At 38.0% G+C, this 16,252-nt stretch overlaps 1 protein-coding gene across 2 annotated transcripts in view; it reads left to right on the forward strand.

The window, feature by feature from the left end:
* Positions 1-16,252, forward strand: part of Ergic2 (ERGIC and golgi 2) — a 33,514-nt gene that overhangs the window by 2,849 nt on the left and 14,413 nt on the right. For both annotated transcript variants that reach the window (XR_003710054.1, XM_028757630.1), the window contains exons 2-8: positions 2,334-2,476; positions 3,909-4,017; positions 6,381-6,427; positions 7,374-7,444; positions 9,482-9,522; positions 11,004-11,105; positions 11,813-11,908. Coding sequence is in view for 1 of the 2 variants with exons in the window: in XM_028757630.1 (XP_028613463.1) it covers positions 2,371-2,476; positions 3,909-4,017; positions 6,381-6,427; positions 7,374-7,444; positions 9,482-9,522; positions 11,004-11,105; positions 11,813-11,908 (572 nt within the window). In the remaining variant the exon portion in view is untranslated. The remainder of the gene's footprint in view (positions 1-2,333; positions 2,477-3,908; positions 4,018-6,380; positions 6,428-7,373; positions 7,445-9,481; positions 9,523-11,003; positions 11,106-11,812; positions 11,909-16,252) is intronic.

Below are 16,252 nucleotides of genomic sequence, written 5' to 3' on the forward strand. Positions count from 1 at the left end.
GTTTGAAGATGGACATAGATAAAGTTATAGTGTTAGTTTTACAAATAAGGATATCCAAAACAAAACCCATGTTATCTACTGTGTCATTTCTTTTAATTTTATTTTTCTTTTATACGTATGGGTGTTTTGCCTGGATAGTGTATACATACACAGCACGTGTGTCCATGGTGCCTTTGGAGGAGATATCAGATGATGGTAGAATGAGAAAAGTAAGATGAGTACTGATCGATCTAGGTGCAGAAGCCATAGGGAAGCTATGGATGCATCTAAGTGTGCATCCATCTCCAACACTTGCCACTGTATAAAGCCTGTTACGACACGAACAAGTTATCCAATTCCTTTTTTAAAAAAAGAAAATTAATCTGTTCTTTATGAAATCCTCATGTTGTAATTTCCATTCAATACTTCTTCATTCATAAGACTCTCAAGGTAAAAAAGTCATGTCATACTTCTCTTCCTACCTCTTCTCTTTGAAGTCTACGTCTCCTACTAACAGTTACAACAACTACTAACTCCCACGAAAAGTCAATGCACTTTACATATTAACTTATTCTTCAATGCTGTGGATGCCACTTTTATTCCTTCTTTAAATAAGAACCGTCTTACATTTTTCCCAGGAAGGTGCAAGTGAGACTATGTAGAACAGAGATTTAGTCCCAAGCAGTCTGGCTGCAAAGTTTGTTCCAAATCCCAGTGCCCCTGCCTCGAGGACTTGCTGCCCACTTCTCTGTGTTGGTGGAATTTAGACTGCAAGACATTTGGTTTTATGGACTTGATTTGTGAAGGATTCTGTAAGCCATATTAGGATGGTCAAGGAAAAGCAGACAGGGAAGTAGGAGACCAGTGTTGAGTATTTCAGTGTTGGACCACTAGGAAAGAAAACTATATAGTAGAAGGCAAGGTTTTAGTTTTCTGAGGGATTGGAGCTGAAATGAAGATTTGGAGGAATCCAGAATATAGATGGAAAATGAGGGAATCACTTGGAAAAATGAGCATCATGTCCACTTTCAAAACTGATTTAAAGCAGTTTGGCTTTTCAACTTTTGGTTGTGAGATTGGGATGCTCATAGAGCTTCTTAGATCAAGGCAAGAGGCTGCTTCACGACGAAGGAGATCTCTCTCTCTCTCTCTCTCACACACACACATACACACACACACACACACACACATACACACACACACAGGGTCAGGGTGAGAATATGAATATAAATACGTTCTAAATGAGGCTCTACAGTATTAAGTGTTTCTCTTGGACTTAGTACCTTCAAAGGTATCAACCTCGAGTCAGTTTAGTCAGGACATGAGATGGGAATAAGATTTAGAGTTAAACTCAATGAGCTGTGCTGTCATAAATCTGTATTTAAGAGTTGGACTGAGTTTAGGGGATAGCAGTGCTTTTCATTAAAGATGCATGACCATTTTTAGTGGTTAATGAGAGACCTGTGGTGATGGCTCAGCCTGGTGCTTGCTGCACAAGCTTGAAGGCTGGAGTTTGGATCCTTAGTGCCCGTGTTGAAAGCCCCGTGTGGTGACATACACCTAACGTAATCCTAATAGTGGGGAGACAGAGATAAGAGGATACATGGGGCTTGTTGGGTATTCAGGCTCCAGCTGTATGCATTGATCAGATCCAGGTTCATAGGAGACCATGTCTCAGAACATAAGGTGGAGAGATTGAAGAAAATGCTTAGCATTGATCTCTGCCATCCACGTGCACACATGTACATGTGTGAGCAGATGCCCCATAAACGTCACACACATATAAAAAAATCCTGTCATATACAATGAATAGAGATTGGATGATTGAAAGGTCAGTCTTAGGTTTCTGCTTAGGTTTGTAAGTGATCTAAAGATGATTTTAAAGTGTGCAAGAAGATGTGCTGGATTGTTGGCAAGTGTGCCATCTTGGGTCTGGAGCACTGCGTATTTTCTTACTATCTGTGCAGTCAACTCCCTGTGGACACCAAGAGACACTTGTGTTGCTAATGTTAGAATAAGTGTCTGAGAATTCACCACAGCTTGTTTTGCCTTATAACTTTTCCCCATGTATGTGGGAATTGCATATATGTGTATATGCATATATGTTTGTATATATATCTATATCTATACACACATGTATATATGTATATATAGATATATGCACACATATATTTCAACTTAATTTATCTCTTTAGATAACTAAAAATGTGACAGTTTCACACTTTAATGTGTATTTGCTTATTGCCTTTCATTATTAATTTTGTCAGAGTGGGAATGGAGAAAAGAGTAAAATGTGCAGTGCTAATTGCTGAGAAAAAAATGGTCATATATTTATTTATCTGTTTGTTTCTTAGCATGACTATATGAAGGAAAAGGAAGGTTTTTCTGAAGATGAGGCGACTGAATCGGAGAAAAACCTTAAGTTTGGTGAAAGAGTTAGATGCCTTTCCCAAGGTTCCTGACAGCTATGTGGAGACGTCAGCCAGTGGTGGAACAGGTGAGCTTAGCTCATACTCTGACTTACTGATCCCAGTGTGGGCACTGGCCAAGAGGAAGAACTCACTGCTGGATCTTACGGCTTTGTGACTGTTGTCTTGTGCCAGTTTGCTTTCCTTCATTATCTGTGTTAACACTCTGTAGCATCTGGCAGTCCCCTTATGCCTTCAGCAGTGTTTATTAAGTATTAGTGAGCAAAGTAGTGCAGTTTACACTTTAGTGCTGTTTCAGTTGTGCATTATTCTCATTATAAAATTCTTACGTATAAGTGAATTTGAAACTGGAGGGAGTTAGGAAAGGCTGCTGACACAGCCTGTTTCTATTCTAGGTTGAGTGATGATAAGTCTTTGCTGTAAGAAAGTCTTTTGAGTCTCACAGGACTCCGAGTGGAGTGAGAGCTAGTTAAGTTCTATCTGCTGAAGTCCTTCCATGAAATGAGGTGATTGGTATTTGTAATGCTAGGGTTACTGCATTAAGTTTTTATGGTAAAATGTTTAGTGTAACACTTGGTACAAATAAATATTTGTTAAATATAATAAGTGATAAAATATATAAGAAAAATCTATGCCTAGAATGTAAATACTTTTTGTTCTTTCCCCATGGTGAGTTAATAAACTTCACTGGATAAGAAATGTGTAATGAAGGTTGCATATAGCTCAGTTGGTGGTGCTTGCCTATGAATGCCAGCACCACATAAACTGGGCATGGTATAGTAGCACATGACTGAAATCCCAGCACTTGGATGTTGAGGCAGAAGGATCTCAAGTTCAAGATCATTCTTGATTACATAGCCAGTTATACACTAGCCTGATTGAGACTCTGACTCAAAATAAACAAAGACCAAAGCAAAGTGCAGTAAAATGGCTTGCTATGATTGACTCTTATTAGTGAAAAGAGTGCCAGTTCTTGTTGCACAGCCTGCCTCTAATATTGTAGTATATATTTAGTGAATCCTTTTGACTAGTTCTCACTTAATTTGCAGTAGTAATATATTTAGGATATTGCAAAATAGATGAAAATATTTTAGTGGTTTGGAGAGCTTATTTGATGCAAGTTGCCTTATAAGCACATATGTATTCATTAGTAACGAGGGAGCCATTTGTAAGTTGGTGCTGTCAGCATGCTTATTTTTATTATCTGTGACTGCTGTGAAGAAATACAAACCTTATGCTGTGCAAGGTTATGACAAGTCCATCTAGTGAGATGCAGTTAAACTGAGGACAGTTTTTCCTCAGTGTGCAGATGTTTGTCCTCCTTAGGTTTCATTTCTGAGCTGTTTTAAAATATCTATAACATATTAAGGTAAATCATGTATACTGTTTATTTAAATAATGTTTATGTTGGACACTTTTAAGTTGAATCCTGCTTACGATAGCTGTTTACTTTTTTATTGTTTTAATTCTCTTTTTTGTTATTTTTGTTGGATTTCTCAGTTTCTCTAATAGCATTTACCACTATGGCTTTATTAACAATAATGGAATTCTCAGTGTATCAAGATACGTGGATGAAGTACGAATATGAAGTAGACAAGGATTTTTCTAGGTAACTAACTTTTTCTTCTTGATACCTTTAGATTCACAGTTTTTAAAACAACATCTTTTAAAAATGTCCATTGTTTTGTTTCTGGTTTATCTTATTTTTGAAGAAATAGTACTGAAAACACTCATTAGTTACATAAAGTGAAATTTTTTATAGTCATTTAAATACTGGTTAAACCTAAAACAGGTTCAGTATGCACTTGTTTAGACAAAAGAACAGGTAAACACATACACAAAACAAAAGGCTAGAAACATGCCTTTCCTTAGCTGGGTATGTGGCAGCAGTTATGTCTAAGCTATGTTGAATTTTGATATAAATTACTTTAAACCTTTGAAGACAGTACTAGGAGACAAAAGTAGCTTGGCAGTCACTCAGTTGGTTTATTCAGGTGTTTCTGATGGTCTCAGATAATAGGCAGAGATGGGTTCCCTCTTCTCATATCCCAGCTCTGCTAATGACTGCACGATTCTGAGCATGTTGCTGAGTCTGTGTTGTGTATGCTTTGACTTTCTGTTCTGTAAAATAGAAATAGTAACTATAGGACTCTTCTAACGGGTTTGATGACCCAGATAACTCACAGCTAACCCTTGTTGGGTCTTGGTCTGTTCACCTGTAGTATTGCTTATCTGTTATTCAAAGTACCAGTGTCTTTTCAAGGACCTTATTGCTGGTCTTCCATCGTGGTTAAGGAATGTCCATGTTGATTAAAGCATGGTAGACCAGGAGCCTGGCTTCTTTGTCCCCACCACTAGTTCTTTCAGCTCTCCCTGAACTGTACATGGACTGACATCGAGTGGTTTGAGTTCTAGACAGTTTGAAGACTGTGATTAAAAATTTTAATTCCTATTGATATCAGTTGAAAACAAATCATTAAAAGCAAGAAGTTTTTATGGAAAGCACAGAATTGAGTTATGTTCATGCTGTTCTGTTAATAATGAGCATTAGTGACTTTTCTCTCGCTATGATAAAATGCTTTGATCAAAAGTAACTATAGAAGAGTTTGTTTTGGCTTATGGTTCCTAGGGGCTAGAATCCAAATATTGGCATGCCTGTAGGAGCTAGCTAGTAGATCCCATTTCATTCACACTTAGAAAACTAAGGCAAGTCACAACAGTCTTGGACAATTTAAACATAAGATACAACAATCCTTTAAGGAAGTGGGTGTAGGCTACCTAAAGCCCTCAAAGCCCTCCCCCAGTAATGTACTTCTTCCAGTAAGATTACACCTTTGAGGTTCTAAAACCTCCGTAAGCACTACACAGACCTACTGAGGACAGTTCTCACTCAAACCACCACATAATGAATTCTGGTTTTCGCACGTTAATTTTGAGTATAGTTATTTGAAAGCAACGCATTGGTTGAGTCTTGTTTAAAGGCCATGTAAAGCCAGCTTTGGTAGTATACATCTTTAATCCAGTACCCAGATCAACCTGACCTACAGAGTGAGTTCCAGGCCAGCCAGTGCTGGACAGTGAGATCCTGTCTCAGAGTGAAGAAAGAGCTGTAAATCCTTAAATATCAGATGCTGTCCTGGTAGTTTGCTTTCATTCATCTTGACCCAGGCTCAGTTTCTAAGGCTGGCTCTTTTTCTGTTGTCTGGGTTTCTACCAGGCCATGTATGCGTCACTGAGCACTGATACTTGAACACCTAGAGCATATACTGTATAAATTCCATTCCACAGTAGAGAAACAGCATTGAAGGATACCAGCATAGTATATGATGGATAGTTTTATGATGGAAGAAAAAAACTTGGAATTGCTGCTTCTTGATTCAAGTTTTGTGTCCTTAAAGGACTGTTGTATCTGGTGTTTAGTCTGAGACTGTTGAAATATCCCTTAGTTTCTCAGGATTATTGACTGTGGAGTTGCTGTTAGCAAAGGCGTTTTTGGAGAAGCGGAAATGTTTTTGAACTGTCGCTAAGTGGGACTTCTGAAGGGCCAGAGGGATGGCTCAGCCACTAAGACTTGATATTCTTGCAGAGGACTAGAGTTCAGTTTCTCATATCCATGTCAGGCTGTTCACACAGAAGAGAATTTTTCAAATACTCTTGTTCTAATTTTAAGGCATGTAAGTGAAGTTCTTTTTTTTTTTTTTTTTTGGTTTTTCGAGTCAGAGTTTCTCTGTGTAGCCCGGGCTGTCCTGGAACTCACTCTGTAGACCAGGCTGGCCTTGAACTCAGAAATCCACCTGCCTCTGCCTCCCAAGTGCTGGGATTAAAGGCGTGAGCCACCACTGCCCGGCGTAAGTGAAGTTCTAACTGTTGTGTTTTACTGTCTGGTATCTAAAGTTTCATAGGTGAGTTGATTTATATTCCTGGTGTCCAGCTGATTGACGGGTACTGACAGCTGTCCCTTTTCTCTTTCAGCAAGTTGCGAATTAACATAGACATTACTGTTGCCATGAAGTGTCACTGTGAGTACACCTTCACGACCCTTAGTGACTCCTATCTGCACATGAAGAGATTTAACTAGACCCTGACTCCAGTGTAAAGAAAATTTAAAATTGTGCTTCAGGAAGCCCATCTCTGGTGTGGAGAGTCAGGCTTCCTACCCACACTTCATTTCCCTGTTTCATTTGATCTCTTTACATTTCTATCCTGCAGCTAAAGTGCAGGTGCAGGGTTTCTCTAGAGTGAAGGGTTACTGCTCCCCTCCCACCCCCAGCCCTGCTTGATTGTACTGATGAAAGTGGAAAGGTACCAGTGTCTGATAGATTATGCTTTGAATCAGCAATGATGCTTTGCATGGAAATTGTCTTCTTGGAAAGTGGAACCCAACAATACGTTGGTTCAGATAACAGTTGAATATGAACTAGTTTTACCTGGCCTAAGGGATCAGTTGTGGGAGATTCCATCAAAAAACAACAGAATCTCTTCACTTTTTAGTTTTTCTTATGTTAATGATTTTAAAAGTTAAGGAAATGCATAACTAAATTTTGAGTAGCACTGATCCCAAGTGTATGCCCTATTTGAATATTTAAATACCGTTGAAATGTTTGATTTTTCAAAGTAAAATTTCCCTTTTGATCTTTTTTTTTAAAGTCTCAGACTCGTCTTACAGTTTTTTTGAATCCTTAAAATATTGTTCAGCATCTTTAGTACTTAGAGGCTATTTAACGTTGGAAAACCAGTCAGCCAGTTAACCTTATGCTTTTTACCACATATCTATTTCAGAACAGAAAGTAGAAAAAAATCTTTTTAAATTTTGGAATACTATCTACAGTGCTTCATAATGTTACTGCTTTAACTTTTGAACACATGAAAGTCACATTACATATTTTGAGTTTTATTTTCATCATCTCTGTTTTATAGCAGATGATAGTTTTGAGTGCAAAGTGTAAAAACTGTGTTTTAATGCAGATGTTGGAGCAGATGTACTGGATTTAGCAGAGACCATGGTCGCTTCTGCAGATGGTCTGACTTATGAACCAGTAAGTTTGATTTATGTGGTTTTTAAATGTTTGCTGAAAAGACTTTAGACATTTGCTCTTAGTTTTGTCTGATTTTTTTTCATTTCAAAAATGATCTAAAGTAGAAATTTGTGATGGAGAAAAGTTCTACCTAATATCAAAAACTTGAGATCAGTACAGCTGGCGTTTTGGATCCTCTGGTGTCTGTTACATTTCAAGTCACTGCGTCCATCAGGCCCCCTCCTTTGTGTTTGTCATAAGAATGTAAGAGTATGCTGTGCACTTTGTCTGGGGACTTTATGAGCTATGCTATTTTGTCCAAGCCTCAATCTGTAAACACATCTGAGCTGCAGCTTTCTCATCACAGTCTTACGGAAGGAAGCTTATTGCATTTACCTTTACTAATGTCAATACAAAGCACAAGCTGTCCATAATGTAGCTGACTCAGCACATGATACATTACAGGGTAGATGCCCTTGCAATGGTCCCTGACCAGAACTAGCCCTAAAACAGCTTCAGAATAAACACATGGCCCACTGGCACCATAGCATATAGCTTACGTGCTCATCTTTACATTCCTTTCCTTATCATTGAGCAAGCTTGGAGATGGATGACTAAAGATGGATGAAGAGCCGAATTCATTGACTGGATTGAAGCAAGAAAAACTTTTGGACTATTCTTGATTGCTGAATTAACTTTAGTTTATAGTATGAAAATATGTGTTTGTCTTTGATAAGTCCTTGTTTTTATCACTTTTAAGTCTCTGTGACAAAATAGTTGTCAGAGACAGCCTAAGGGTGAGCTCTTCTCTTGGCTCATAGGTTCAGAGGGTTCAGGCCATGGTTCCTTGGGCAGAACATCATGGATACTGGAATGTGTGGCAGAGAAACTTCTATCCCATGGTGGACAAAGAAACAGGACAAGACACCTGAAGTCAATATCCCCAAGTCCTTACCAGCTCAGTACCATTAGCTGGGGTCCTGTGTTTTAACTTTAGGAACCAGAGGGGAACAGTTTATATTCAGACCAGAAAGCACTTGTAAGGTAGAAATTTTGACAGAAAAATAATTTATTATTGCTACTCTAATTTCTTCTGATCTGTTTTTCTACTAGCAAAGTTTATTTTATGGTGATTTACATGGAGTTGTGTTACTTATAAAGTCAGAGATTGTTACAACAACTTAGAGTGTGATCTATAGGTTCAGATCCAGACAGTTACCAGTAGACACTGAGACATTTGCATTTTATACTGTTTGCAGAATATTTAGTTGAGATGCTTTTTCATCGCTTATATGTGTGTGTGCTCATTTACATACACACATGGTATATGTAGAGACCTATGGTCAGTCTCTGGTGTTGTTGGGAAAGGTGAGATAAGAATCTCTTTCACTGTCTGCAACTTAACCATTAGACTAGGTTGGCCACCTGTGTCTCTGCTTCAGTGCTGGGTTTACAAACATGTGCTACATGTTCGGGTGTTTTGCATGGGATCAGAGTCCATTATTCATGCTTGCAAGGCAAGCACTTTATCAGTGACCTTTACTCTCTACTATTCATAATTTTGTGGGTTTTGTTTTTTATTTTATGGGGGAAGTTTTGAGGTTTCTTTTTCAGCAAAGGCATGTGGGTTTGTTTGTGACTTTTTCCTATCAGGAGGAAAGGTTGTGGGTTCCTGAGTCCCATAGCTTTTGCTGTGTCATATCTGTCATCTGTCCATCCTCCCTTGTGTGGTCCTTTCAGTTTTAGTTTGGTTTCAGTTTCAAAAACGTTGGGTTTGAGTGATTTTAATTCCTGAAATGCCAGTTTTTGAGCTTCTGATTGATTGCCAGCTTGCATTTGTTTCTATAAATGTCAGCAACTGTTCACAGGAAAATAGTTAATCATTTGTGAAGTTTTTTTGTGCTATCTTTGAATAAAACATTACAGAAGATTAAATCATGAACACTTGTTAGTGGTACTGTAAGTTTATGGTTTTTGTTCATAGAAACCCATTTACACTTGTGATACATGAAAGCCAGGAGACCTGTGTGGCCGTGACGGTGTTCTCTTCTGTTACAGGCACTGTTTGACCTTTCACCACAGCAGAGAGAGTGGCAGAGGTAAAGTGTGAACAGTCCTCACCATAGAAATCTACACCACCTTTGTCCTTCAGAAGCTATGCACGTTAAATGTTCTTGTATATAAATAATCCATATGACTTCAAAAACTATCAGATCTTAGGAAAGTCATACATAATCTTTCCTGTAGTATATTTTGAATCATAAATAAATTTTAGGTTTTTTTTTATTTTAATTGACTTTAAAAACTTCTATGAAAGTATATATGAACATTGTTTAGAATTTGGTATGATGATGCACACCTATAATCCCAGCATTTGGAGGCTAAATAGAAGATCATAAGTTTACTCCTTCCTGGGCTAAATAGTAAGTTCCAGGATATGCATTAAATATGGAAACTGTCTCAGAATAAAAAGTTAATTTTGACCTGGACAGCATAATGGAAAAGCTTTCTCTTCCTGGGAACCAATGAGCAATGAGTATGACAGGGGACTTCTTAGGAACTTTCTGTTTCTGTGTGAACCTTTTGTTTCCAGTAACTTTCTAGGTATTGTCTGGAGTATAAGTAGGTCTGTCCTTGCATTTGTAAGAAAGCGTTTCAGTGTTAAATGCTTTTCTCCTTTTTGTTCCCAAAGATGGCTTCTATTTAAGGTTACCTAATTTTCAGATTCTTACCAAAAGTGTACTTACATAGGGTTTTTTTCCCCTTTCAAACATTTTATTTTCTAATCATATGTATGTCTGGGTACCATGTACATCCTAGAATTGGAGCTGTGAACAGTTTTGAACATCACCAAGTGGGTGCTAGGAATCAAACCTGAGACCTCTGCTGGAACAAGGAGTGCTTTTAACCATTGAGCCATTTCTCCAGCCTGCTGTGTATACGTTTTACCTGCATATATGTCTGTGCACCACCTGTGTTTGGTGCCCTGAGGGGCAAGAATGTTGTTTACCACCATATGGGTGTTGGGGACTGAATCTAGGCCCTCTAGAAGAATAACCAGTAGTCTTAACCACTGAACCATCTTTCTAGCCCCTTGAGCATTGTTTCTTAAATTCATCTTTGCTTTCTAGAATTCTGTTTTAAAAGTTATATAAAGGCTATAATATTTTGCTTAGAACAGTCCTGTAGAATAAAATTTACTTCTTGTGGGAAAGAAGACATCAGCTGATGTGCCATAACCTAGTTTGTAATGAGCCTTGGGGTTGTATCTAGTGTCTGTAGCCTCCAGTTCAATACCCTGCTGTTTGGCCTGCACTTAGTTTGTTCTTCATACTACAGCACTTACTTCAGTACTTGACAGGAATAAAAATTTTGTACTTATGTGTGAAAGGTGAGCTTAGACATTCAGCAGAGCAAAGGTTGCCTTTTGGTGCCTCTGACTCTGTCTATTAAACTGCTAACCATTTACATAGCTTTTCCTGAGAAAAGTCTTAACTACATGGTTCATCTAAGTCAGAAGCTTTGTTACAGTTGAGCATGTCTTGCTTGGTATGTATTTTACTGTTTCTGTTGCGTTTAGGATGCTGCAGCTGATTCAGAGTAGGCTGCAAGAAGAGCATTCCCTTCAAGATGTGATATTCAAAAGTGCTTTTAAAAGTGCATCAACTGCACTGCCACCAAGGTGAGATAGGTGCTTCCAGTGTTCACATGTTTACCAGAAATTTACTTTGATAGTTTTTTTTAGTATTCCTTTGCTGTTCTTTCTTAGAAAGTGTTTTATATGTTGAAGATATTGATGATTTTGAGCTTTTCATTGAGTTACTTTACTTCTGTATGTGTGTTATATCTCCATAGGAAATTTTTACTGTGTTTTAAGAACAAATTGTAAGACTGTATACATTTTGGTTAAGAATTTATTTTTACTCTTGTGTCAGAATCGTTAATAAGAATTGTTGTAATCATGAAAGTGATTTTTCAAGTAAAAATGTGATGGCTTTATATTGGCTTAGATAGAAAACACCAGTTTGCAAGTAGGTCATGTGCCTTTTCCTGACCTCGGTGTCATTTCCAGGCAGCCAGCACCACAGTACCAGAAATGCATGAGGGAAGGATGTTGCTGTTGGACTCTGATTTTCATAGATCTTCTGCATGGGACCTAGTCCTTTGAGTAGACTTTGAAGATACATAATGATGTCTATTTATGTAACTGTAGTAGCTGTATAGCAGCTCTTAAGTAGATTCAAAACACTACTCTAATCCTGACATTTAAGATGTTAGCTAAAAGTTTATCTTTAGGGAATCTTCTTTTTCCTGTGTGCCCTTTTTACACCACTACTGGTCACAATATCCAATGCGCATTAAGACATCTGAACGTGTCTTGCTTTATAGGGAAGATGATTCATCACTGACTCCAGATGCATGCAGAATCCATGGTCATCTCTATGTCAATAAAGTAGCAGGGAATTTTCACATAACTGTGGGCAAGTATGTTCTTTTCACTTCCTGAAGTTCTTTAGAGTGGGTTGGAGTTTGATTAAATTTATATCCTTTCCTGACTAGGCAACCAGAAGGTCACTTCAAAATGTTGTCTGAGAGTAAATGGGAATTAAAACCTTTTACTTGGTAACTTTTCATAACCAGAGAGCCTATTCTTAGCTTTGTCAGTGTGTTAATTTGTTGATAGTAGGTTTTGTTTTGTTTAATCCTTTGGTAGTTCTCATCAAAATGCAGTCCCTGAGTAATTATAGAAAAAGTCAGAAGTTACTAGTGTCTAAAGAGAAGTAGTTTAGTTAAAGCTCAGGAAGTTGTCACTTATTCTCCTGCGTATCATCTAGCATAGAAACAATCACAAAAAGCTCTTGGTAGATTTCACCATGGATAAACATTCCTTCCCTAGCTTCCTCTTTCCTTGGAGAGCTGATGAGTTCTTCACTGTGAAAGCCATTGTTAGAATATTTGCTTTGTGTAGAGGACAGAGCTGGGGCTTCAGGACCAAACAGTGAAGAGAGAAGCCTTTACGCTTCCTCAGTGCTGAAGTCCTGCAAGAAAATTCAAACTTTGACTAGCAAATGCATTAGTTATTACATATTTATATCTGTATTGAAGCTCTAAGAGATTTATAGCTGATAAGAAAAATTGTGTAATCTTCAAGTCAGCAGAAGGTTTCATGAAGAAACCTTGGAACTATATGGTAAGTTAGTTTATAAAGTAAAAGAAAGCATGCCAGGGAAAAGCTCCTGCTCAAACTATGGCTTTGGCTTTTTATTTATATAGAGAGAATATTAGATTTTTTATCAGGAGAGACTTTATTGCTTATAATGACCAGCTCCAACTTTATTTTTTCTTTGTTGTGCTTCTCTTCTGCCAGTTCAAACTTTGTTGTTGGGCCACCATTCAGTGCACATTTACCTGTCTGCAGCATGGTCCAGGGGGCTTTGAAACCTTAGCACCATAGAGGGAGCACATGATTGAGAAGGCTCATTACAGCACGTGTAGGCAGTGCCCTAATTCAGAAGGCACTGTGAGTTTCTGTATTATGGCCTGGATTTCATGTTTCCCCTGACTGAGGTTCAGAGCTACTCTTCTTCCATTGCTAGGCCCCATCTGGTGGATCAGATAGTATGTCAGGAAACAGACAGGAAAATTGAAGTATTTTTAACAAGTGTCTGTACTGGGGTGACTGAACTTGATTTTTAACATTTGTGATCTTGAAAGAAGTTGCTTGCTTATGCTGTTAATCCATAACATTTCAATTCATGTTTTCTAACAAGGGTAATTAAAGAGCTCTGGATTGTGAGAGATGGTTGAAGTCAGATATAATGTTGTAGTTGGTAACAAGTTAAGACCTTTTGGGGCACACTAGAACTTGACAGTGACATTATTACTAATCAGGAAAGATGCAGTCATTATGGAGAATTTTTATTGTCAGGGTCTAGTTGTTAAAATTAGTAACTGGGTAAAGCATAAGTAAGAATAGTATGTAGAAGTCTTAAGTCTTATTTTTAATCTAAGAGCAGGTAAGAAGGACAGTTATTATCTTAGTAGTATCATAAGAATAAAAATCAGATTAAACTTGGGTGAGAGCAAAGCCTCATCACAAGTAAGTAGATGACAGCATGGATTCCAGATGTAGTCTACTACCTTTTTCTGTATGACCCATTAATAAGAGATGAATGATAGAATACTTGAGATATACATGAAGTTCAGATTTACATTTAATAGTGCTAAGGAGGCAGAGGCAGGTGGATCTCTGTGTGTTTGAGGCCAACCTGGTCTACATAGTATGTTCCCGGCCAGCCAGTGTTACATCTTGAGATCCTGTCTCATTCCCGGTCTTAGGGTTTTACTGCTGTGAACAGACACCATGACCAAGGCAACTCTTTTTTTTTTTTTTATTGGATATTTTAGTTATTTACATTTCAGATGTCATTCCCTTTCCCCATTTCCCCTTCCTAGAACACTTAAATTCAAGTATTAAGGTCAGTTTTGCTTTTATACCATTTTAATTACATGAAAGTATTAAGGTTGAGGGACTAGCAATTTAATGCAAATAGTCAAGGAACAAGGAAGACAATAAACACAAATAGTCAAAGAACAAGCAAGGCAATAAACAAAATTCCGTGAACACTCCCATGATCACTGTTTCTAAGGGCTTATCAGGATGACCAAAGTATCTGAGCCCAGTTCCCTGTCCTAGCCCAAGGTCATTCTCATGTCTGAAGCCTACTTTGTTCTAGCCTAACATTTAGATTCCTGTCTGAAATTACTTTTTTGTTAATTAATGTCAGCTTCCTGCCTGAAGCCTACTTCCTTGTCCTTGGCCCATGTCAGATTCTTGCCAAGCAGCCCCCAAAGCTCTCCACATCTCCTCCTTTTTATTTCATTAACAAGACTGAGCCTGTCTTAGGTCATTCAGACAAAAATGCCTTCCTTACCCGTCATGGCATGTGCAATATTCAAAAGCAATGCAGTTCTGTCTTAAGTTGGTAAGGCTCTGTGCAGAATCTTACCGTCCTTGGCTTGCCAGCCTGTTAATATAATAACTCTGTCTGGAGGTCCATTTTCAGGTTCAAGCCATGTACTTTGGCTGCCAACATGTTGATGTTGTTAAAGACAAGCTTTAACATGATGGGCAGAAATAAAGCTAGCATGATCAAGCTATATATGCCATTCTTGAAGCTTGACCAAAATAGAAATACTGACCTCAGGCCTTGGGTAATTTTATCAGCAGTATCTACCAAATCAACACTCAGCAGAGCAGCATTCTTGAAATTTATAAGCTCACTATGTAAAGTTTAAAACATCCAGAGAGTTGTTAGAATTATGCCAAATACACTGCAAGTGTCTTTAACCTTTTTCCTTATAACTACCACTGTAAATTTTAGAACTAACATGAATCCAGTGGTATTTGGCATGGCATTTGAGATGGCTCCTTACTCTTAAATTCTGAACCTCCTTCCAATAATTTGAACAGGATAAAGTGCATCAACCCATTGTTCCAAATGCCTATCTAAATCCTCTTGTCTGTTCAACACATTAGTAACATTTTTTGCTAAATGTTTAACATGATTAACAAAAGTAGCTGTATTAACTTCTTGTGTCAATGCAATTGCAGAAGCAGTGGTGCTAGCAATTAATGTAATTAAAGCTGTTACACCAGCAATAATCAAGCCCACTACCCTCTTGCTTCTGCTTGAAGCCTGACTCATTTCTTCCAGTACTTGCAAGCTATTTTTAGAATACCAAGGTTCTGTGATACTCAGGGCACTAAAACAAAAGCTGGTTGATAGACTTCCATAACTGACATGCTGGATTCCAAAGCACAAACACAATTAGAAGGTGTACAATCAATACAACTTGCATTAAATACTGTAGAAGAAACAAAAGCAATTTTAACTTGACAATTATAAAAGAGGTTTAACACATGTGCTAACACCTGTTTGAAATCCAGATCCTGCCCAACTTTATCTCTTGCTAACATAACATCATAGAGAACTGCAGCTAATTTCCATAAATGTCTCTGAAAATGTCCAGAACCAGACTTCCAAATGAAGACCATTATTTACAATATTGGATTGATTTCCAGACCAGTCCATGATTGAGTCTGAATAACTGGTCACATTTAATAACAATACAAGAGGCACTATAACTTCTCTTTTCGATTCTCTGTTCCACAAGATCTAAAAACTTGAGGCAAGGCATCTTGTCCCATCAGGGGTGTAGTTAAGCAATGGTGGGTCGGGAACATATGTCCAATACAACTTCCCAGTCACCATTGTCAGGGCACTCAGCAAACTCACAGGTCAGCATCCTTCTTTGTCCTAGCATCAGTATGTTTCACCCATTGCTCTGGCATCCACCATGCTCCTTCAGCATCCTGCAGAAAAAACACAAACATGCCCTCTTCCCCATATTTAATACCTGATCTGGATCATGCCATATGCCAGTAAGTGGATCCTTCCCTTTCACCTATGCATAAGTATACCTAGTTGTAGAGTGCCATAGACACTCAGCAGAAAGTTCCTTGGCATCCAGATTTTTTTTTTAAAAAAATTAAAATAAAGAGAACATGATTTAAATAAATTTGTGGTGTACGGGGATATATCTTCCCCTTATTTATTTTATGAGGATGCTATCTTAAAGTTCCATGGGCCCCTTCCACAATACCTTGTCCTTGGTGGTTATAAGGAATCTCTGTAATATGGGTAATGTTAAATTTCTGCCAAAAAGTCTCAAATGTTTGACTGCAATAGCCAGTTCCATTATCTGGTTTGTCTTCCTCCCTCCCTCCCTCCCTGATATGAAATTTTACAGTGGGGGGGGGGGGGG

Source organism: Grammomys surdaster, unplaced genomic scaffold (assembly GCF_004785775.1).
Source record: "Grammomys surdaster isolate TR1022 unplaced genomic scaffold, NIH_TR_1.0 126176, whole genome shotgun sequence".
Classification (NCBI taxonomy): Eukaryota; Metazoa; Chordata; class Mammalia; order Rodentia; family Muridae; genus Grammomys; species Grammomys surdaster.